General features: G+C 41.5%; 2 protein-coding genes across 2 annotated transcripts; one reads left to right on the top strand and one right to left on the bottom strand.

Annotated features, from left to right (window-relative positions):
* Nucleotides 1–7,069: 7,069 nt before the first annotated feature.
* Nucleotides 7,070–8,290, bottom strand: LOC102711580 (chitinase 10). Its single transcript, XM_006645719.3, has 2 exons — nucleotides 7,812–8,290; nucleotides 7,070–7,688 (listed from the first exon to the last, which is right to left on the bottom strand). The coding sequence occupies exons 1-2, from the start codon at nucleotides 8,288–8,290 to the stop codon at nucleotides 7,322–7,324; spliced, it is 846 nt and encodes a 281-aa protein (XP_006645782.2). The 3' UTR covers nucleotides 7,070–7,321.
* Nucleotides 8,291–20,624: 12,334 nt separating this feature from the next.
* On the top strand, nucleotides 20,625–21,338 carry LOC102716730 (agamous-like MADS-box protein AGL80). The gene has a single exon (XM_006644014.1). The coding sequence runs from the start codon at nucleotides 20,625–20,627 to the stop codon at nucleotides 21,336–21,338; it is 714 nt and encodes a 237-aa protein (XP_006644077.1).
* Nucleotides 21,339–22,705: the final 1,367 nt, after the last annotated feature.

Raw genomic sequence — 22,705 nt, 5'->3', positions numbered from 1 at the left:
ACGCGTGCCGGTCTTGTGTCCCTAGCCAAGCCCAAGCGTGGCGTCGGCATGCTCTTCTCATAGCGTTGTGTCCTTCCATCACTGGCGCTGCCTCCCACTGAAGTTGTCTCCCATCTATGTTGCATCCCACCCGCACCCAGGATACTCTTATTTTTTTATCAATGTTTTAGCATGGTGGAATGACAACCTCTTGAGTTCCAGTACACATACTCTTATATTTTTTTAAAAAGCAATTTTATAGTCCAACAATAAGTAATAAATAGTACCTCGAGGTACCAGTACCTCGTGGTACCAGATCATTCCTGATCGTTGGATCTAACAGCGCACATCCTACTCAGCTAGATCCTATGATGAAAAATGATTTGGTACCTCAAGGTACCGATACTTCGAGATACTTTTTGTTGGACTAGAGCAAATCTCTTTTTTAAAATATTCAACTTGGTGGAATGAAAACTAACCGATATCATCGAGATATCCTTATGTGATCAATTGACACCTATTGATACTTGTTGATACCTACTGATACCTTCTGATAACTTATGTTATTATCTGATACCTATTGATACTTGCTATTACCGGTTGATACTTTCTGTTATCATGTTGATATCTTCTGATATCATGTGATACTACTTAGAACCTAATGGATACCCTATTGATACTGGATGACAACATCAGGTATCGTCTGGTATCATCTGACACCTATTGATATTAATTGGTATCATCCATGTTTCCATATAAAATCAAGTGATATCTATTAATATTTGCTGATACCTGTTGATACATGCTAACATCATGTGATACCACTCAGAACCTAATGGTTTGATGTGCTATTTTGTGAAATCTAATGGTTTCATGTCCGACGCACCCGAACGTGATCCCTGATCTCTCAGCTTAGCTGCCACGCGCATCGTGCAGCTGACAAAGTTGAGGCTCAGCCACCCAGCTTAGGCCAGGCCGGATTTCGATGCCTACGAGGACAGCGAGCTTGCTGCCATAGAGATCAGCTTGCTCGGTGTGGCCCGCTCCGCTCCGTTAGCAGGCGCTGGCTAATCTAGAACAGAAATACTATAAGTCGCTATTAACTTAATTATATCGTTCGTACGGCATACCATCCGCTAGTCAGACTCAATCATTTATCAGTTTAGTAAATGTGAATATAAAAGGCAAGGAAAATGTTACGTATAAACCGTGTTAAAGGACGCAATTAACAAGCTTCTAACCAACGGGAAAACTGTGGGACGTACGCCGCGCCGCCCGCCGGTTTTAGGGTATGTACGTGATGATCTGCCTGGGTTTGGACTGAAAATGCATGAAAGCGTTGACGACTGGCCGTTGACTCTGCTGTATTTAGCTAGCCGATCGGGCGATCGATGATGCAATTAAGTCGATCATCCACTGCAGTTAGCTAGCTAGCTTGCGCCGCCGGCGTACTCAGTAAGTTGATCGGCAAGCTAGCTAAGCTTAACTAACGAGCTGCACGTACGATGAGTCACCCTCACGACCACCATCACCACCACCACCACCACCACGACGAACATCACGTCGGGGCCAACTGCTGCAACATCTTCCTCTCCATCCTCCTCCCTCCTTTCGCCGTCGGCGTCGTCGTCGGATGCAAGGTGTGTTACTTCTGTTTTTCAGTTTTGCAAATTAAACTAAATTACGTGAGAGTTTTACATACGCATAAATAATTTATGTACCTGGCTAGGATCGTGACTCTCTACCATCATTTTTCCTCTAACGTAATTACTGACATGTTAGTGATCACGTTATAATGAGAAATAATACGTTAGAGAAACTGCCTCTGTGTAGCTGCATTGTCATCTGATCCAACGAGAGTTTGAACTCAACTCCCTGCGTGTAAATCTACGTGCAGAAGGAGTTCTGGATCTGCCTTCTGCTCACCTGCCTCGGTTACATTCCGGGGATCATCTACGCGATTTGCACTATCAGCAAAACCCATATCGGCCACTGATCATGCATCTCTACCGCATTATTCAAGGTGAGCACTGTGATCCAGATCTCAATTAATTCTGGTCAAGTTAACTGTTTTCTGAGACAATTGTTTACGTACATGAAAATGGTGATTAACGACATATTGTACAATTTGTATTCTTGCAGGAACTGTGCAGACCGACGCAGTACGTAGCTTTGTTTGAAATCAATTATGAGTCGTTAAGATATATAGTAATAAAATAAATCCCATGTTCATGGTTGGAGTTGCAAAGACAGCCAGAGTAATATGATGAGTGGCACATAACCCTAAATATCGTGGATTCATGGTCTCAAGGTTTCAAAATCCATCTCTCTATATTTGTTTGCACATGCAAATACATATATATAATTAAAAGAGTAAATTACATGGGCGATCCTTAAACTTGAGAGCGAGTGTCACTTAGGCCCATCAACTTGAAAATTGCATATCTATATCCACAATCTTGGTTTAATGATTCGTAGTGGGACCAAACCTCATTTGACCTAGGCTAACTGCCGAAGTGGCAATCCACGTAGGCATAACATTTACAATTTACCTCCTCCACGATGAAGAATACTGGAATAATTATAATTTAAACCTTGAATGTAAAGTACCTCTCTAGAAACCTCCCCAAAAAACACCCAATCCCTCACCTCCCTCCTATTCTTCCCTAGCCATAGCACTTGATGAACTCCGGCGACCCCCAGTCGCTGCTCTCCTTTCCTCGAATGCTATGACTGGGGAAAAATTGGAGGGAGGTGAGAGATTGGTGGATTTTTTGGGTTTCTAGAGAGATATTGTACTGTCAAGGTTTAAATTATAATTATTCTAGTATTCTTCATCGTGAAGGGGATAATTGCAAATGTTCTGCTTGCATGGATTGCCACGTCGGTTGTCAGCCTGGGTCAATTGAGGTTTGGACCCGCTATGAATCATTAAATCAAGATTATGGATCTAGATATGCAATTTTCTAGAAACACTCGCTCTCAGGTTTAAGTACCGCCCATGTATTTTACTCTAATTAAAAATATAAAGTGTATCTATAAGCTTTTTACTTATTGGTTTCTTGGCTAAAGTGGTTTAATTCTTCATTTCTTTGAATATCAAATATGCTAAAGTTAATTGTAAATTGAATAAAATTGAGTTTGATGAAGTCTTTTAGACCATAATATTTATGATCATGTGCCACAAGTCATATAATATATGTCTGGTTTTCCTGTGACTTTAACTAAAGTTCATGTGGTTCTCTGAAATTTACTCTTGCAATTGTGAGTTAATGGATCACATATGTACGTGTTGATCGGTGTAATAAGCCTTGCGGGCTGCTAGATCGATCCATCTCAATTCAATCACTTAAGTTTGTATCAGTTCATAATCGGCCTCTTCAATTATATACATGTGCATGTGTTTGCTTCCATCGATAAATGGGGGGCTGTGACTTGCTTGTCAGTTCACTACTGCTAAAACTGCTCAAATGTGATCCTTTGGCATCGTCGCTTAGATAAAAAACTTGTATTGATAGGGAATTGCTCGCCATGAACCCTCGGTCACCCTAGCTGAAAAACACCGGCTCTAATGACCCCACATGAATGCTGGTTCACAAAACAAATTGGCTTGTCATATCAGCCGACACAGATATAAATCAACACTCTCAAAGTCGAGCTGAAGCTGAGATAAAAATGGTTGAGCTGATCAAGCTCTCCCTACATTCCCTCTCCAAGGCGAGCGGGGCCCTTTGCCTTCTCCTTGACGAGGAGTACCCCTCTGGCTCTGGCTTACCCCATGGTTCCCTTCCTATCTTTGTAGATATAGCTGCCACAAGCTTGAGGGTGGGCCCCATCCCATCATCATGGCAAGTTCAATAGTATAGCCAACTACTAGCTCCAATTCATCTATAGTCAATCTAATAGTCAATTCATATAATAGTTAACTATAAAAGATTAATACATGATCCCACATGTCACACACACATTGCGTCTTGGAGCCCGTGCTGCAACTGGCTATAAATTAGTAGTCCACTTCTCTTCTCTCTTTAAAATATATTTATAGCTAGCTTATAGTATCTGCTCTTAGATTTGTGGGCTACGCGATGACGGGGCATGATAGTGTCTAGGTCTTGGGTTACGACAACCTCCTCCAACAAGACGAGGATAATAATGGGCGTCATGGGTGTTCATGTTTTTCTTGAGTGTGATTTGTGCCTTGCTGAGAAGTGACATAGGTGATCCAATTTTTATAATATTTTCAATTTGATGAAGTTTGTGACATGTTAAAATTCATTGTGATGTGTTAATTTATGGATGGATATTCCGTGCCTTTGTGTTTGGTTTGTAGTTTGAAATCATTGTAAACAATAGCATCAAATGGTGCATAAAACAGGCACACCTTTGGTTCAAATAAATGTCGTTTTGCCTTGTTAAACCACCATCTATGGCCGTTCTACAATCAGCACCAATGCTACCACAGTACAATGCAATTTCTACCATGCTGGTTGAAAAAATGGCAACAATAGTTGTCTCTAACTACCCATAAAAATATTTTTCCTAGTAGGGGTTAATCTTAAAAGCCGTGGGCAAAAATTCAACCGCATTTACTGTATTCACACTTAAAAAAATACTACCTTCATCCCTAAATGTTTGATGCCGTTGATTTTTTATGCATGTTGACTATTCATCTTATAAAAAATTATATAAATATAATTATTTTTATATCATTTAATTTATTATTAAATATACTTTATGTATATATATATAATTTATATATTTTACAAATTTTTTTGAATAAGATGAATAGTCAAACGTATAAAAAAAATTAACGGTGTTAAAAATTTAGAGATGGAGCGAGTAGTTAGCTAGAGGAGAAGTGAGTTGAGACAGAGGGAGCAAGCGACTAAACATACGTACCAAGGCAAGAGTGGCACGGGACGAGCATGGCGATAAGTTTTTTTTGTCTCATGTCCTGGCCCATTAGTGTGGGCTGGGCTGCAAATTGGAGGTCTGGCTGGCCCAAATTATATCGCTGGAAAGAGAAGTCCGGATGGGCTACTAAAATCTCAAACTGTACCATGGCTCTGTGCATGAGGCTTACGATTTTTGCACAATCCAGAAGTCAGAAGCTCGCCAAAGAATAATTAGCTCTTTGAGAGTATGTTGTTATAGAATCTAGAAAAAAAACTAAAAATTATAAGTTAAAAAAACTCAGCTTTTATAGATTTTGAAAAACTATCTTCTCATCGACTGTTTTTTCTTTAAATCTTAGACACTCTAAACAGCTTATATTACGCTGGGCACCGGAGAAAATCCAGAGGCCAGCTGAATCGCGAAATTGGATAAGAAATATTTCCTTCGTTCTATATAGGTTTGCATATGTATATGTTTTGTTAATATGTCTTGATTTATTAGCATATAAATAAATCTAGACAAACTCAGAAAGTCTTATAATACGAAACAGAAGAATATGTATATAGTATCATACATAAATAGTACTATTCTCCCGTATTCATCTCTCCCTGTCCAATCCAAGTATCCTACTGATCCGTGATGGTGGAGTGATGCGATAACGATGCCATGCACTTGAAATCTTGAGGCACTCATGAGCTGTGCTTCAAAAGACAAAAAGAGTAGCGAGAGAGTGGAGAGTGGACTGCGCTATGTGCTAGCCGGAAGTGCTCTTGTTGCAGTCAACGAAGGCGACTGTCTACTTTGTGGTAGGTAGGCTGGTAGCACGTTGGGTGCGTTCTTTATCCAATATCTTTCGTTTTTTTTACGTTTTTCGAACTACTTAACGAAGTATTTATTATAAAATTTTTGAAGTTTATCATCTTATCTGTATAAAATAGATTCTTTTAACTTTGTAATGGCTAACTACAACATGACAACCGCCAAAAACTAACTTAAGACTTATTGTCTAACGTGCTCGCTTCCATCATAAAATTAAAAGAGGATACTCGGTGAAATCTTGGGAGCCTCCGTTTGAGTAGTGAGGGCGGAGTGCCAAGCTGAGTGCTCTGGTTGGAGTCAATGACGATGACTGTCCACCTTGTATAATTGTGTACATGTTGCTATGTGGCAAATTAAACCACCATCATTCATTGCCTAGCGTGCTCCTACCATTAAAATATATAATATCAGATTATTTGCTACTCCTTTGGCTCGTAAACACAAGCAATTATAGGACTAAGGGGTGATTGTTTGATTTATTTAGGAAAAAACCGAACGATATATTTGGAAATAGAAAATAGTTTGTGAATAAAAATTTTATATACGTGTTCTTTGTGATCTAAAAGCTAAAAGCTAAAGCTGGAAAATAGACTCCGATAAAAAAACCCCCAAAATCTACTCCAATCTTAAATTTAAAATTTAAAATTGTCTTATAAGTATAAGCATAAGAGAAAAAATGGGTCTCTAAATTTTATACACATTAGAAGCCTTTCCAGAGTAGCATTTTTTAGTCCACTCAATTACCTCTGATTTGAATATCATATCATCTTATCCGCAACCATACACCCTATGCCAACAACCCCTCGTTTTATAAGAGCTGTGATAGTCTTTTCTTCTTAATTTTAGTATGTGATAAATAACATATAAATGCTTTATATATTACAAAATTGAATTAGTAGTTGTACTGGTATTATAGTTTAGAAGCCGTTGAAAACAGATTACTCACTGGATTATTGTTATGAAATTTAAATAGTTTGGGAATACTTGCTATAGGGATAACTATTGTGAGAAATGAACTTAACAAACAGCTTAGACCATGCGGTGTAATCAACACGGTACATAAAGTTTTTTTTCTTGAGAAATGTAGTTTTATAGCCATGGAGTGAATAGTCCATGGCAATAATCCAGTAAAGTACTACCTCCATGGCATATTATAAGACTTTCTAGCCTTGTCTAATTAAATTGATCAATTGATGAATGTATATAATTTATATATATATGTCTAGATTCATTAGCATCCACATAAATCTAGGCATGACTAAAAATTCTTATATTATAAAATGGAGGGGTAGTTGAAAGAACAGGCGAAATACCAAAATTTCCATGTTTTTCATCCACCGTGGTAACAAAAGGCGAAATACATTTGCAGGCCCTACATCTTTTGGAACAAGAGACATATAACAACAGGAAGATGCATGTAATCACAAGCACAATGCATAATGGCCGTTTCCTTGATTCCAATTTCCAAAAAAATAAATGACACAACAAGATGGCGTGTACAGTTCCACACCTAACAAAACTTACATTATAAAGTATAAGCTTAGCAAATAGTATATATAGTAGGTAGTGACATGAGAAACGACGACATGAATGCATATAGTTGTTGTTGCTGACAACAAAAATTAAGCTAGAAGGGCAGCTGGTGCTCGCAGTCGAGGTTGGGCCCGACGTCGACGCCGAGGGCCTGGCAGTACCTCCGGTAGAAGCCGATGCGGTTGCTCACCCGCGCGTCGCCGGTGCGGTTGCACTCGAGCCCGCCGTTGACGATGTTGGTGACCAGCCCGAAGCCCGCCGTGCGGTTCGCGGCGATGTCGGCCGGGCCGGGCCGGTACTCCCCGACCATCGCCTGGTGGCACGACGGCTTGCTCTCCCTCGGCGTCATCCAGAACCACAGCGCCGTCTGGAACGCCGTGTCCGAGCAGTTCGCCACCACCTCCGGGTTCCGCAGCCCGTCGAAGCCCAGCGCCTGGCCCGCCGGCCCGTAGTTGAAGTTCCTGTTCATCGCCATGCATTGATTCTTACCCTAGTTTAGATCACTTCTAATGCGACAATGATAAATTTTTTAACTTAAAATGATACAGAATTTTAACTGTAGCGTGACAGTATTTGAAGTGTACCATGAGATTTGGATGGGGCCACGGCCGTGGTAGGACTTGCCGGGGTAGCAGGGCCACTGCTTGTCAGTGGCGTCGCAGTAGTTGCTCGCCGGGGTGATCTCCTCCTTGTAGCAGAGGCCCCACGCGTAGGGGCCGTCCGGCGCGGTGGCCCAGCCGCCGGTGGTCTCGTGGGAGATCTGCGCGAGGAAGGCGGCGACCTCGCGCTTGCGGGTGTCGGGGCAGCCGGTGGCGCCGAACCGCGGGAACCTGGCCGTGGCCCTGGCGAACGACGCGTACGTGTAGAACCCCCTGGCCGGGCAGGCGGCGTCGTCCTTGTGCGGGAACAGGGAGGCGTAGAGCTGCTCGCTCACGATCGCCGACACCGGGCTGGGGGGGCTGTACCACCGCGCCTCGGCGACGGAGGCGGAGGCGGCGATGGAGAGCGCGGCGGCGAGGAGGGAGAGTGAGATGACGCGGCGAGGGAAGGGCTTCGGCGCCATGGCAGCATGCAGCTGAACACGATCGATGCGAGTGCGCGCTGCAGATATGGACGTTTTGGTCTCGTTATATGGATGTGGAATATATCCATCCGAAGGTAGTGGACGGAGTGGAGAGTGACGACACGCGCGGCAGCGACGGCGACACGGCCGGCCGGCGACAGCAGCTGCAGGCCTGGCCGGTAGTTGGGGGCCGCAGCTAGCTAGCTAGGCGCGCCGCACGCGCTAGCTTGTAGCGTCAAAAATGGTTGACTGGGCACGCCATCACGGTTTGACTTGATCAAGCTAGCCACTATCGAGTATGGACTATCCAGCAAATTATGGAGCGTGGTTAATTCGTGCGAGCTAGTAGCCAGTTTAATTGATTAGATGAACTGACCGTACTCGAGCCGAGTCATAGAAAACTCTATGTATACATGACAAAATATCAAATTTACCAATCGTGTTAATTTTAGTACCTATACTATGTATCTCGAGGTAGATGGCGCTTGGACTCCCCTGTTGCTTGCCTGGGAGGCGATCGCCATGGAGCCACGAGCTCCTCGAGCTTCCGCTCCTCTATGTGAAAAATATTAAATAGAAAGAGCAAATCTGAGTCTCACGGGTCTATATGTAGTGTACAGTAAGACTTGGAGTACAAGACAAATATTATATAGTATGTCTCTACGATTTTATCTTTATCTATAGTTATTTTATTGGACTCTTTTATCAATTTCTATAGATATTTTATCTCTAACATTCTTCCTCAATTGTAACGGGAGCGAAGCGAACGATTGCAACTAGATTTACTATCTTGTGTTTTCATCATCTTCTTTTTTTTTCCACCATCATCAATTACTTTTCTGATGGATATTCCTCCACCTTGGTAACTATGTCACCATTCTGTGTCGTCTCGGTCCTCTACCTTCGTGACTGCTTTCCCTTTTGTGTCATTCGTTCTCTCTCTTCTATTCCCTACCACAGTCATAGCGGGAGTATCATGGATGTTACGAATGACAAGTACACTTTTGGCTGGAGTTATTAAGGATAATTTACTATAATGTCCATAGAGATAGCCGATCATGTGGTAGTTGTGGTCGTTGTAGACATGCTATTAGAGCCTAGATCCCAACACTAGTCATCGATTTTGAGTCCATGTCGGCACGCCGGTGATAGTTTGCCTGCGGCAAGCCCATGCAACTGACCAATAAATAAAAGATTGCGACTGGATTTGCAATCTTGTGTTTTTACCATATTCTCTTCTTTGTATGTTGGAAGCGTCTTTGCATATGTCAGAGGATGCCATTGGGTCATCTTGCAGATGTCAGAGAATGCTCTTGACATCAGGTCACCAATTTTTTATTCAACTTTGTACGTCATGTAGGAGATCATCACCGTAGTTATGTCAGGTTGATGCAGTCTTTGTCCATCGTAGATGGCGCGATCGATGCCATAATTAATGAAGAGATTCCTGTCAAAGAATGCAAGATGTATGTCCATCGTTGTGGATGAAGCGGAGTCGTACGAGTTATTCCCATGTTAGTGTAGACCATTGACGGTGTACAATCGTGTTACTTCAATGCATGTTGTTGATAGACGTGCTGGCTTGGACAAGACAGTGGCCGCTTGATAGACGTGCTGGCTTGCTTGTTGGTTAATCGATTAATGCTTGCTTTGTGGTTGAATGACTTTAACAATCTGCATATTGATATTCCTCATGCTCATCGCTACCATCGTCTCTCCTTAGCTTATGCTGCTAGGATTTGAGGGTTTTGTATCTATAAGAAACTAATCAAATGCTAAATATTGATAGAAACATAATCTAATCTTTAGATTATTTAGGGTGCCTAGAAAATGATCCAATACTAATATATGTATAATTTATTGGAGCTAACTGATATGGCAGTGCCCTAGAGAGATTGATCTCATCTCCCTAGGATGGCATGAGTGGAAGGAGCACGACGAACCAAGGATCAAACCGCGTGAGATTATGGCTCTGATACCATGTGGAAAATATTGAATATAGATTAAAAATTTAAAATATGTTGTGTATTCAACTAATCCTCGTGGGTGTATATATAGCGTAATAAGAGGTAAGATTTGGAGTACAAGGAAAATAATCAATCGTATGACCTAGGATTCTCTCTTTATCTTTAGGGGTTTTATTAGACTCTTTTATCTATACCTATAGATAATTTATCTCCAACACTCTCCACCGCTGCCACTGGTGTCAGCATGGGCGACAGTTCCTCCTCTTCCTTTTCTGCCTCTCCCCTATTTTCTCTAGCTTTTCCAATCTGTAGTTGGTCACCTATAGAAGGAGGGACAACATGTAGATCTGGCGAATTCGTTATGGATGCATGCGGTTGAAGATTATCCCAACATTCAAAGCTAGGAGGAGGTGGGGTGCCAGTCCGATTGGGAGTGGTAGAGTAAGTGTTATAGGAGGCGGTGTCACTAGCACCAAGTGGAGGAGTGGCCGCTCGCAGATGACGAATGCTAGTGGCTAGCGGCAGCGACAATCAAGCTATGCTCCTTAGCAGATACTTTGGTTCCCATGCTATGACGGAGGGTGAGGCTCAGGTTTGGGTGATGAGGACATCTCCACGGATGATATAAATATGCCAACTCCATAAACTGATCCAATATTACAAGGACCAATCGCATGTGCTCGGCTCGTGTCACGCCCGGAGTTTTATCCCAAGCCTAAAATCGTAAAAAGAAATTCGTAAATAACAATTGGCTTAATTAACTCAGGAAAAATCCCTCTAAAAGGAATTAATTTAATTAAATCGAGGTTCCAAATCAATTAACTGGATTTAAATTCAAATTGCAGGAGTATAAAATTTGGCCAAACAAATTAATTTAAAATTTGGCAAAAGTGGAGCTTTCCTTTTTTCCTCTTTTTTCCTTTCTTTTTCCCTTCCTTCTCAAATTGGGCCGAAGTCCAATTTTCCTCCCCTCCTTTTCTTTTTCCTTTTTCTTTTTCCTCTCCTCCTTCCCGGGCCGGCCTAGCCGAGCCGGCCCATCTTCCCCGCTTGGCCGGCCCAGCCGACCGGCCTCCTCTACCTGCGCACGCCTCCCCTCCGCCTCGGCCGTCGGCCCAGCTCGCCCGCTCGTGCTCCCGCGCCGCAGCGAAGTCTGCCTCGCCTCCTTCCTCCCTTGCGCCACTGACAGGTGGGGCCCACCTGTCAGCGACCGCACCAGCTCGCCCGCGCCCGCGCCGGCCGCGTCCGAGCCGGACGCCGCGCCGCCGCTGCAACCACCGCCGCAACTGCCGCCGCCGAGTCCTCGCCGCGCCCGACTCGGTCTCCACCGGCCATCCCGCCCTAGTCGGCGCCGCCGCCCTATAAAATCCCCGCCGCCTCGCGCCGCCGCTCACCTTTTTCCTCCACCCGCCCGAGCCGCCGCCGCGCTGCCCCGTCGCCGCCGCCGTTCGATTTCGCTGCCGGACGCCGATTTCCGCCGTCCAGCCGCGCCGTCGCCTCCGCCTCGACGTCGCCAAGCTTCCTCCGGCTTCCGTCGCCGCCGGTGGGCACCCCGCGCCCTCGCCGTCCCTTCATCCTCTCCACCGCCGCGCCCCGTCGCTCTGCCGCCGTCGGCCGGTCTCGCCACCGAACATCGCAAGCCGCCGCTCGTCCGCGTCTCCACCTCCGCCTCATCCTCGCCGACTTGCCGCCGTCTCCGTCGCCACTGGTGAGCTCTCCTCTCCTCTCTCCCTCTTTCTTTCCTCTTCGCCGCCGCTGCCGACCTCCCCGTGCCGTCGCCAAGCGCCAGGAGCCACGCACCGCCGCCGCCGGGTCGCCGCCCGACGTCGTCGCCGTCACGCCGTCGTTTTGCCGCCCCGCTGCATCCCCCTCTCCCTCGCGCCGCCGACACCACTCTGCAGCGCCGCCGCGCCACCGTCGCCCGGCGGCGATCGATCTCGTCGCATCGGCCGTTGTTGCTGCACCACCCCGGTGAGCCCGCTCTCCTCCCTTCCTCTATTTCTTCGTGCCACCGCGAGTGCGCCCCGCTGCTCGCTGTCGGCCAACGTCCTCCGCCGCCACCCGATCCCGTGCGCCGTCGCTGGGTGTCGTGCGCTGCCGGCGCTAGCCGTCGCATCTCCGCCCATTGTCACCGTCGCCGCACGGTCGCCAAGCCTCCGCTGCCGGCGTCCGTCATCATCTCTCCCTCCCGCCGCTCGTCGCCGCTTCGAGCCACGCAACCCCGTCGCCGTCTCCGCCTCCTCCGCGCCGACTCGTCGTCGCTGTTCTCGTCGCCGTCCCTTCGCCCGTCACCACCTTCTCCTTCGCCGCCGGCCGTCACCACTTCTCCTCGTCCCTCGCCGGACCCCGCCACCGTCGCTGGTTGCCGACCGCCGCCGCTCAGCCGCCCTCTCCCTCCTCCGCTCCAGCCGAAGCCGAGTACGCCGTCTCCGCCGCGCCGTCACGCCGCTCGTCGCCACCCGCGCTCTCCTCCCCCTCTCTGTTTCCCCTCTCGCCGACCGATGGGGCCCACCCATCAGTCAACCCGCGCCCTCCTCCCTCTCTCCTCCCGTGGGACCCACTGGTCAGTCTCTCCCCTCTCTCCCACCGACAAGCGGACCCCACCCGTCAGCGCCTCCTCTCTCCTCGCTGACGTCAGCAGCCCCATTAATTGCGCAATAATTGATTTAGGACTTTCTGTTTAGTTAAAAAACCCAGAAAACTTCTAAAATTCATAAGTAATTCATCTAGTCTCCGTTTAGGTCCATTCAAGTTTCATTAAATCCAGAAAAATGCCAAGAATCCATTAAAAATAGTTTCTTTCTCTGTTTCAGTAGTTTTTTTTAGCCTGTTTTCTTTGTTTTGCTTTGTTTGTCGTAGGTTTTCCCCCCGTCGCAGCGCCGTTCGTTCTCGAAGTCGTCGCCGAAGTTCCTCGTGGGTCTAAGCAAGGCAAGTGGCACCGTTCTTTGATCATATTGAACCTATGATTATAAAATTCATCGCTTTACATTCAAACATGCATTGTTTTATGCAAATCTATTTACTTTATTTATGTATTGGGCATTTACCTTTATATCCGTTGATCCCCATTTATTATTATTGTCATCCCAGGGTTAATTTGACTAGACTTAGGGTTAGGCAATGCTTAGCCATGCTTAGTTCAACTAGCTCACCAATTATTATTTAATTATTGTTACACTTTGATACACCTCAAATGGTTGTTACCATTATTCATTTCCCGTTGAGGATTAATACAACTAAAATATTACTTATGGTGGGCTGTGGGTGCATGGTTTTGAGAGTCGTGCCCATGGCAATTAAGGACCAGTTCTCAGGAAACCCTGAAGGTCTTACACGTACTAACCACAAGCCAGAATGGGCAACGGTGAGACTCGTAATCTAGCTTGTCCCTATTCGACGTACCGAGGCAAGGGTAGGCGTGATGGAGCATGGACGGGCAATCGTGGTCTAACGAAAGCCTCTGCTGCTTCCGGATCTACCAAGACACAAGAGGGGACTGTCCGACTTGGTGTAAAGGAGGGGGTGAAACCTGAAGTGTGGTGCGATTGTCTAGGGAGGGTTAGGTGAAAGGTCTTATCATGGTTTTCGTACTGAGGTATCGTGGTGATACATTGGGGCATGGTAACATGCTTGGGAGCCATGTCTTGTGGGTAAAGTTGTACACCTCTGCAGAGTAAAACTATTCGAATAGCCGTGCCCGCGGTTATTGGGCGAACTGACAGACTCACTGGGATTAGTTGAATCTCTTTAATAATTTTATTAATCTTGGAACGGGTTTGACTCTGCGCAATGTGGTGTAACGTTGGCAGTGGTTTGGGTCTGTCGCAACGTGGTTTAACGTTGGACAGAGGGTTAACCCTGTCGCTACGTGGTGTAACGTTTGACAGTGGTTTGGGCCTGTTGCAACGTGGTGTAATGTTGAACAGTGGATGATTATTTTAAATGTTTACTTTACTTTTATTTCAGTCTATTTTATCTACTGTTTTGCTAAATTACTGCAGCTTTATGCAATTTAACCTTAGCCTATCCTTGATACCCTGTTGCATTCACTATTGTTTCTCTCTTGGGTGTTACTTGTTGAGTACGGTGGTTTGTACTCAGCCTTGCTTAATTTTTCCCCCACCAGAGCAAGTGCCAGAGCCTGTGTCAGAAGGATGTTCCGAAGGTTGAAATAAGGTTCAGTCCGCCGTCAAGAATGCCTGTGGTGTGGAGCCGTCATCGCTAGCTGAAGCTGAAGATTAGATGGTCTAGTCTTGTTTTTCTTTTCCGCTGCATTTCGATAGATAATTGTTTTTATTTGTTTTTAAGTCGTGGAACTGTGTATTAATTTGTCATAGTGTGTACTCGGGTTGATTCCTGGACCGAGATTTAATGTATGCTATTGTTCAGAAATTTGGTGTAAATTTCTGGGCGTGACAGCTCGCCAAATTAATTTTCACGTGAATGTGTTCTTGGAATTTCATAAGCATGATTTATTGATTGTGATATTACCAAGTGCTTATGATGATGTTACCGTGCTAAGAAAGAAAAGGACAAGATGAAGAAAGAATGTCTTTACCTTGATCTCCTGCACAACGATGGATCCAAATAAACATAACCGTTGATCCAGATGTTTGTTTGGGCCGATGCATAAGAACTTGATAGGAAGGTCTCAAGTCTACTTCCAAACGGATCTATCCGTACCTCCATATTCGTCTTCAATCGGCCAAATTGCTAAAAAAGCACTTGAATGTTTGGACCTACTGGTGTTGCCTAACCGGTTTTGGGTCGGTGGCACATGTATCAATTTGAGTCCGTTAGGGATGCATCTAGGTCGTCCTCCCACCTAAATATTTCCCTTTAACTGCCATAGAACAAATTTAGTTTTTGTTTGGATCAAAGTTTAATTGCCATAAAACCAATGCTGAAAAATAAGTTACGATAAGAAACTCAAAATCAACTCTAAATTTAAATTTTGGCTTAAAAGTATAACCAAAAGCGAAAAGATGGGGCAAGTGCGAGCATAAGCATTATTTCTATTGTGAGGAATTGGTTTCATGTTTAAGAATGCAAAATTGCTATCGTACGTTCGATAACTACATCCAAGTATCCAACACCCACGTCCAACTCAACTGGTGCATAGACAGCTGCTGTTCTCGATCATGAACTCACATGAAAAGAAACTCAATCGGTGAATGAGCCGCGGTCGGATGCTAGTCGTACGGCAGAGCCGTATAGATAGCATGGCTCCTAAACATAAGAAGTAATTTTATCATTCTTAATAAAGTCATGCATTAATACAGCACAATATGTACGTTACGACCCCTTTAAAGAGAGATTAATTAACCCTTTTTGCCAGCACAGTCCTGTATTTCTGCAGGAAAACTGCAGTGATATACGTAGGGTATTTAATTTGACCGAGGCAGCCAAAAAGGTTGAGTCCATTTTAATAGTACAGCAATATATATACTTGGTCGTTGACTGCTGCATGGCTTCAAATATTTTCTTCAATTACAGGAAAGGACACGCCACCACTTTCACGCTATACTCATCCATCATAGATCATACAGTACACCAACTCGTTTTACTTGTTCTATATATGTTTCATACGTCGTTATTTAAATCTGATGGATAAAATCATTTTCGTAAGATCGAACGGGTAGAATGAGCGGTGGACTTCTCATCTCCTTATGCAGATTTTCCATATATCAAGGACTTTCTAAAATAAAAGTAATCTTACCAATTATAGAGTTTCTATGTTAGAAACTATCTGTATAATTAAAAGGAAGACAAATACTTTCTATATATTAGATTTTATATAAAGATAAATCTATAACTTTTTAATATTAAAGTTTCTACTAATATATAATGTATATCTTTAGAATCAAAGTTTAATCATAATATTGATGTGGCATGCTCAGTAGCGCAAGCCAGGACGAAACACAGTTAGAACACCGCCAATAATACCAAGATAATTAAATTCATTTCAACACCATAATATAGTTGTGCTAATCATAAGATCAATGAAGACTCTAGACCACTATGGTGGGATGCCCAAATAGTCAAATTACTAATAATAATATTAGAGATACATATCTGGTAAATAGTAATAAGTATCAAGTATTTGTCAACACCATTTATATGCGAAATAAGTAAATTTCTTCATCTCAAATAATACATCATTTTAGAATATTTTTAATAAATAAAAGAGATGTCCACCTCCTAATAATAACGAATGGGAAACAACTAATAGAAACATCATTAGTAAATTTACTTTGTTAAAAACTTTCATATATTTTTTAAACTGAAAAAAACTCGTGTGATAAATATTTGCTATGTATTATGTGATCACTTATTATTTGATTTAAGTACATTTTTATGAAATATAGGAAGACACAACGAAATTTGTTTTATACTCATAAAAAATTTGAACTTTTAATTAGTGCTATTTTAGAATTGCATATTTGCTTTGTTTATTTGACATATTAAAATGTTAATAAATTTTCATTTACTACTAGAAGATAAGATGTTTGTATTGGATGCAAAACATTTTAGTACAAAGTAGCTATCATTATGTTTAGCTTTATGTACTTTAAATTTTATCTTAATGTTAGATAAGCTAAATAAATCATTTAATTAATATTATCTTTGTAATGTGTGAATTTGATATTTTAGTGATTCTAAAATTAGTGTATTAATTTGTTGTTGTACTGTTTCTAAAATTAGTTTATAAACTTCGTCTTGAACGTTCTAAATTACCGTGTAAAACTTGTAATTACAACGTGTGCCAACCTATAATTAAATATGCAAATTTACGATAGTCACTATTGACTGGTGATTCATCGTTATTTTGTCGAAGTTTGTTTAAATAATAATCATATTAACAAATTGGACAAATATGAATGTTTAGTTTATATGATTTCATTTAAAATATTTTATGATATCATATTTGCATACTAAATTGAGGCGTAGTGTTAGCACAAGAACAATACTCGTACATACGTAGATGAACTACTTTAACACGTGTTCAAGGGAGGACGGCTAATGATAATTGTGTGAGCCTAAATGATTTTTCTTAGAACAGACCCATTCATGTGAAAATGTAGGGAATGAAAAAATACATATATCCACAACTCCGTCAAACATCTTTAATTTGAAAGATTTTTTTTATCAGGACTAAATTATTTTTCCTATGAAGGACTGTATGTCATATCCAACCCGATGTTCCACAATATATCATGTGCTGAGGTTTATATATTTTTGTTAAAAAGACAATGTACTTTCTGCCACTCAGTATCATAGTTCAGTGATTTGGCATTGATATCGTCACTTTCTATAATATACCATTGAGTTTATTAATTATTCTATAATATGCCATTGAACCGGGAATTGTTTTCAAAATACCCTAAATACCGTTATATACACACAATTTTAACGATTCATTTATTCACTTAAAAGTTTCAAAATACTAAATTTTTTTTGCACAGCTTCCTTGCACGACATAGAAGTTTGTGCGTATACTTTAATATTTTATTTTAATATACAGTAAGTTGCATGTAACTGATAACTTATATTTTTTTAAAAAAATAATAAAATAAAAATCATTGAACTGATACACAAACTTCTACGTCATGTAAATAGGCAACTCACATAATTTCATAATTTGAGCCGAAAATAGATGCATCATTCTGTCTAGAAAATGCACGAACCCTTGGCATGTCTCGACATCTGAGCCCCATAGGCAAAGGCGGTAGGATGACCATAGATATGGTCAAGCAAGCTTGTTAATGTGGCAAGTAGTAGCTATCATGCATACAAATTAGGATGTAACCCGTTGTATTTAATTGATGGCTAGTGGTGTATTTAAGATTATAGGTATGAGTGATCCTACTTATATAAAATATCTAAATACCATAAATATAATATGCCAATATACGTTACTAGTGTGCAGGTTATAAGATTACCTGGACTTAAGCTAAGCTATTTTGGTGGTCCGCAAATCACCCAAAAGTTCTTAGACTCACCAATATTGATTGCTTATTGACTGTACTACTGTACAAAATTGAAAATGCATGTAAACATTTTCTATGAGACTATGACAAAAGGTGTTGCTGCTTTCTTTATCGAAGGTCTCTCACTGTGTACTCCCAAACCTCTCTCTTACCAGCATTAACAATCACAACATATTTTTATTAATAATGCAGGAGTAATTGAACACAGGACAAGTGAACACAAGACAATCGACCAACTGAGAGATAACAAAAAAGGTTCTATGGTTCCTCCTAAACCAAATATTGTCATCACTGAAAGACTCATTTAGTTATTGGAAAACCCTTTCAAGTGAAAATCCAGGTTTCTACTAACAATGATTAGGAGGGGATCCAACGGGTACAGGTGCTAAGGCCCCTAGCACCCACGGTGGATACGTACGCCCCCACATGCTTGTCATGACTTCTGATCATATAGAAACTGTCGTATGCAACTTTTTTCTTATAGTGTACAAAGTATATAGAAAAGGAGTTAATCAAACCAAAGTTTAATATAAACCAAGAATATGACATATGAAATACATCACCATCATATGAAATACATAGTATACATATATAAATCAACACTAGAATGCTACTTCTATAAGCATGTACATTGGCTAGACCATACCAAGCACTTGTTTTCATGAATTTGTTTTGATTTTACTCGACTCAACTTCTCTCACTTTTCCTCCAAATCAGGAGGTGAAAATGAATGGATATACATATGTTTCTTTTCTTCAAGGATAATTATATGGTTGATAGGCCACATGTTGTATTTTAGGTGTAGGGTGTGAGCTATGTCCGAGTAGGCTAAAGTTTATTTTTTGTGTCGGGTGGGTGGGGGTAAGGGGTGGGGGGGAGGGGTTGTTGCCGTTGCTCTTTTGAAATGTTAATCTTTAAACATTTGTAATTAAACCAAATGAGAGCCAACAACATCAATTGTGTCATCTCTTTGGGGGTTTATAAATATTAGTGCACCGGTAAAATTAGACAACAAAGTGAAGAAATTATGTTGTTGCGCAGGTTGTTGCTACTATAAAAATATTAGCATGGGGAATCCTCCCCACTCCATTATTAAAACATGGATATAAAAATATTACACCAAGTTAACGTTTTTTGGACAAATATGCATATGAGTGTTACCTAGCATATATACTTACTTATCATTATGTAATCTCTTCATTACCTATGAAAATATATAGTTACGTGTAGAAATATACTAGCATGAGATAGAGAGAGATGAACTTTTTACTCTACAAAATAGCTAGTAAGAATTTTTAAAAATATTGATCAAAGTTAAACTCTTTTACCGTTCATACTTGTGCCATTTGAAAATTGGTACCATTTTTGAGAGTCCCATTGTTTGCAATGTCATTCATATATATGGGCATATCTATTGCAAGATTATCAAAATAATAGGTCGACACATGCATATATTACCATTTTTGGGTCACAGTGCTATGTAGGCTACATTTGGAATTATATACCAAAAAAAAAACAAGGTGGTTATAGTCAATCAATCGGTTTCATTGTCCGATTAAAACTGATACAAAAATAATAACTGACTTATCCTGGCAATAAATATATTCAGCTCATTTCCTGCAGGTTCCAAATTTATGCGTTACTCATCATTGTTTTTTCTTAAACTAGCTACTAATATAAAATTAGCAAGTGGGAAAGCAAAACTGTAAGTCAAGATTAGAAGCTTTTAATTATTGTGATAATGATAGATATCATGCAAGGAGCGTTCTATAACTGATTTCATATAGCTAGCAAGCCTTATCCTAACAAAATTCTATCTCTTCATTTAAAATTATGATTGTTGATTAGTTATTCCTATGTACCGTAATCTCGAGCATTGTTGTATACCAAATAGTAAAGTTACACCTAGTCATGAAAAAAAAGAAAGAAAATGTGAACCTGTTATCAGCAATCTAGCAACATATATAGGACTAATGTTGGACTAAAAGTTTTTTTCCTTGTGTGGAAATTCCTAATAGAATGATTAAATTAATTGATTGCCTAATCCTGCAAAGGTCATGTTAATTTGTCATATTCCAATTGGACCTTAAATTAATGGTCTTAATTAATAGGTAAAAGAGCTGCACATTAAAAGACACTTGTTAACGCGTTTTCTCCTCCTCCACATCTTAGTAAAAGAGCAAATTCTGCAAAAGAAAGAGTTATTTCCCTTCCAAATCCCATTTTGTGTGGGAGGGTGTCTTGTGGTCATCCTTGCTAGCTAAATGTCCCTATAAAAACATCCCCTTCTCCCATCCTTTCACCTCACACCAAAGCAACCATTTGAGCCTTGGCTTGTAAGCATAGAAAAGTAGTTAGCTAGCTTATTGCTTGGGTCATATGGCTCGCAATAGGATTATCCTCAAGAGGATCGTCAAGGATTCCACTCGGCGCCTCACGTTAAAGAAGCGCCGCAAGGGTTTGATCAAGAAGGCTGGAGAGTTGGCCTCATTGTGTGGTATTGGTGTATGTGTGGTAGTGTATGGAGAGGAGGAGGTCCATCCAGAGGTATGGCCTTCCGCCCCGGAGACACGGGCAATTTTGTCCCGTTTCAATGCAGCACCTAACGTGGACAGGTTCAAGAAGGTGACAAACCAGGAGGACTACCTCCATAAAAGGATTGCCAAGGTCCAAGAGCACATGAGCAAGACAAATGATGAGAATTTTGAGCGTGATGCTACCGTCATGCTCTACGAGGCTGCCAAAAGCAAGCGCCCCATTGCAGACCTCAATATCAAGGAGCTCACCGACCTTGGGATGGTGATTGATGAACGCATCAAGAACACGAAGGAATATATCGAACATCGTGGAGGGGCACCACTCATGGAACCGCTGCCGATGCTACAAGTGGAGCCATCATCCATGCCATCATTGGTGCCATATGCCAATGGCATTAGCATGCAGGGGAACAAGAGGATGAAGGTGGGCACACAACAGAAAGGTTGGTTCATGAACATGAGCACCATGACTAGAGGAGGCTTGGGGACCTCCACCTATGATAGCTTTGGCACTAGAGGCGATGCTGGTGTTGGAACTAGTGCTAGGGGTGAATAACTTTCCAACTAGCTAGGTGTAGGGTAGTCATGGGTTGATATGCTTGGCTCTTAAATATTCTCTCATATGTGTGAGTTAGTGCTTTGGTTATCAGTCTAGTGTAATTTTTGATGAATGAGTGCATTGCCCATCTCTTACTTTCTTTGCTTAGTCAAGGATGTAGAGCCCTACATATGTATCTTACTGTCACATGTATGTTTTGTGCGCGTGTTCTGTTACATGAGTAGAAAGAGGTTTTTTGCTATCCTTGGTGGTGTTGTTAGATTTGATCGAAGACAAATGTATCCCCTCATCATCATTTTTTTGTCACCATTCAGGTTGGAGCAATTGTATGCAACCATGTTTCTCATTATTATCTTCGATCAATTAATGCAATGCTATTTTTGTGGTAAATATTTGTGATGGATGAGATTTGTATGATGTTGATATATATATCCGAGATCTAAAACATGTATGAAACTTGAAATGTTGGTATGACTTGATGTGAAATGTAAGATGCTTAGTGTTTTTTGTTGCGATTTGATGATTGGAGAGGCCTAGTATGTCCACATTTCGACGCACTTACGGTATTAAGAACAAGAGATAACAAATCAGAAACCATGCTGCATGATTCTCACCATTTTAAGAAAAAAAATGTAATCTTCATATAACTAACACATACAACATAGATCACAATGCTAAATGGCTAATACAATAATTGAAAGGCAATTTATTGTATGGCTAAGACATTCCAATTATGTCAAATAAAACATTCCAAATGAGTAGTTTTAGCTTTAGCAATTTAATGTTGATTCAGAAAACATTCCCAATGTGGCTACAATGATTTACTAAATTTCACTATATAGCTCAAGACATATTTTATTATTGACACATTTGCCCCTATGGAGTCACTGGGACAGTCAGTGCATTTTAACGCTTAGGTTTCCACCTACTTGGAGTGCTACACCGTACATACCTTGACAATGATAGTTTAATTTAAAAGAAAATAACACATCATCATATGTAAACATAGCATTATGATAGATATCGAGAAACTGCGTATACTGTCATGTCATAGGGTTAAACAATTATCACAATAATTATCAATCTATCATCCTGAAACTAAGCTATATGATTTAATTGTGCACCAAAGTGTAAGGTTAAGGGATGCTAAATCCCACCCATGCATGTTGATATCTCATTGTACGTAAAGACCAAATTAAACACAATGGTGAGTATACAGTACGTAGCAAGTACAGTGTGGAACTCATAGCAACACTTAAAAATAGGATTATGATGAAAAATCAATGAAACACTCTATGGTACTGCATGATAATTGAATGATCTATCTAGAGAAGAACCAGAGTGTCTGGAAACTTGAAAACAAC

This window comes from Oryza brachyantha, chromosome 1, assembly GCF_000231095.2.
Source record: "Oryza brachyantha chromosome 1, ObraRS2, whole genome shotgun sequence".
In the NCBI taxonomy this organism is placed as follows: domain Eukaryota; kingdom Viridiplantae; phylum Streptophyta; class Magnoliopsida; order Poales; family Poaceae; genus Oryza; species Oryza brachyantha.
The sequence above is the reverse complement of the archived record's forward strand: the minus strand, read 5'-3'. Positions and strand labels throughout refer to the sequence as shown.

What these genes read in the sequence shown, in the direction of transcription:
- LOC102716730 (XM_006644014.1), top strand. Translation starts at nt 20,625, where the DNA reads ATGGCTCGCAATAGGATTATCCTCAAGAGGATCGTCAAGGATTCCACT.
- LOC102711580 (XM_006645719.3), bottom strand. Translation starts at nt 8,290, where the DNA reads ATGGCGCCGAAGCCCTTCCCTCGCCGCGTCATCTCACTCTCCCTCCTC. An exon ending in GGCCCCATCCAAATCTCATG is followed by an intron (nt 7,689 to 7,811) that starts GTACACTTCAAA and finishes GGCGATGAACAG; the next exon opens with GAACTTCAACTACGGGCCGG.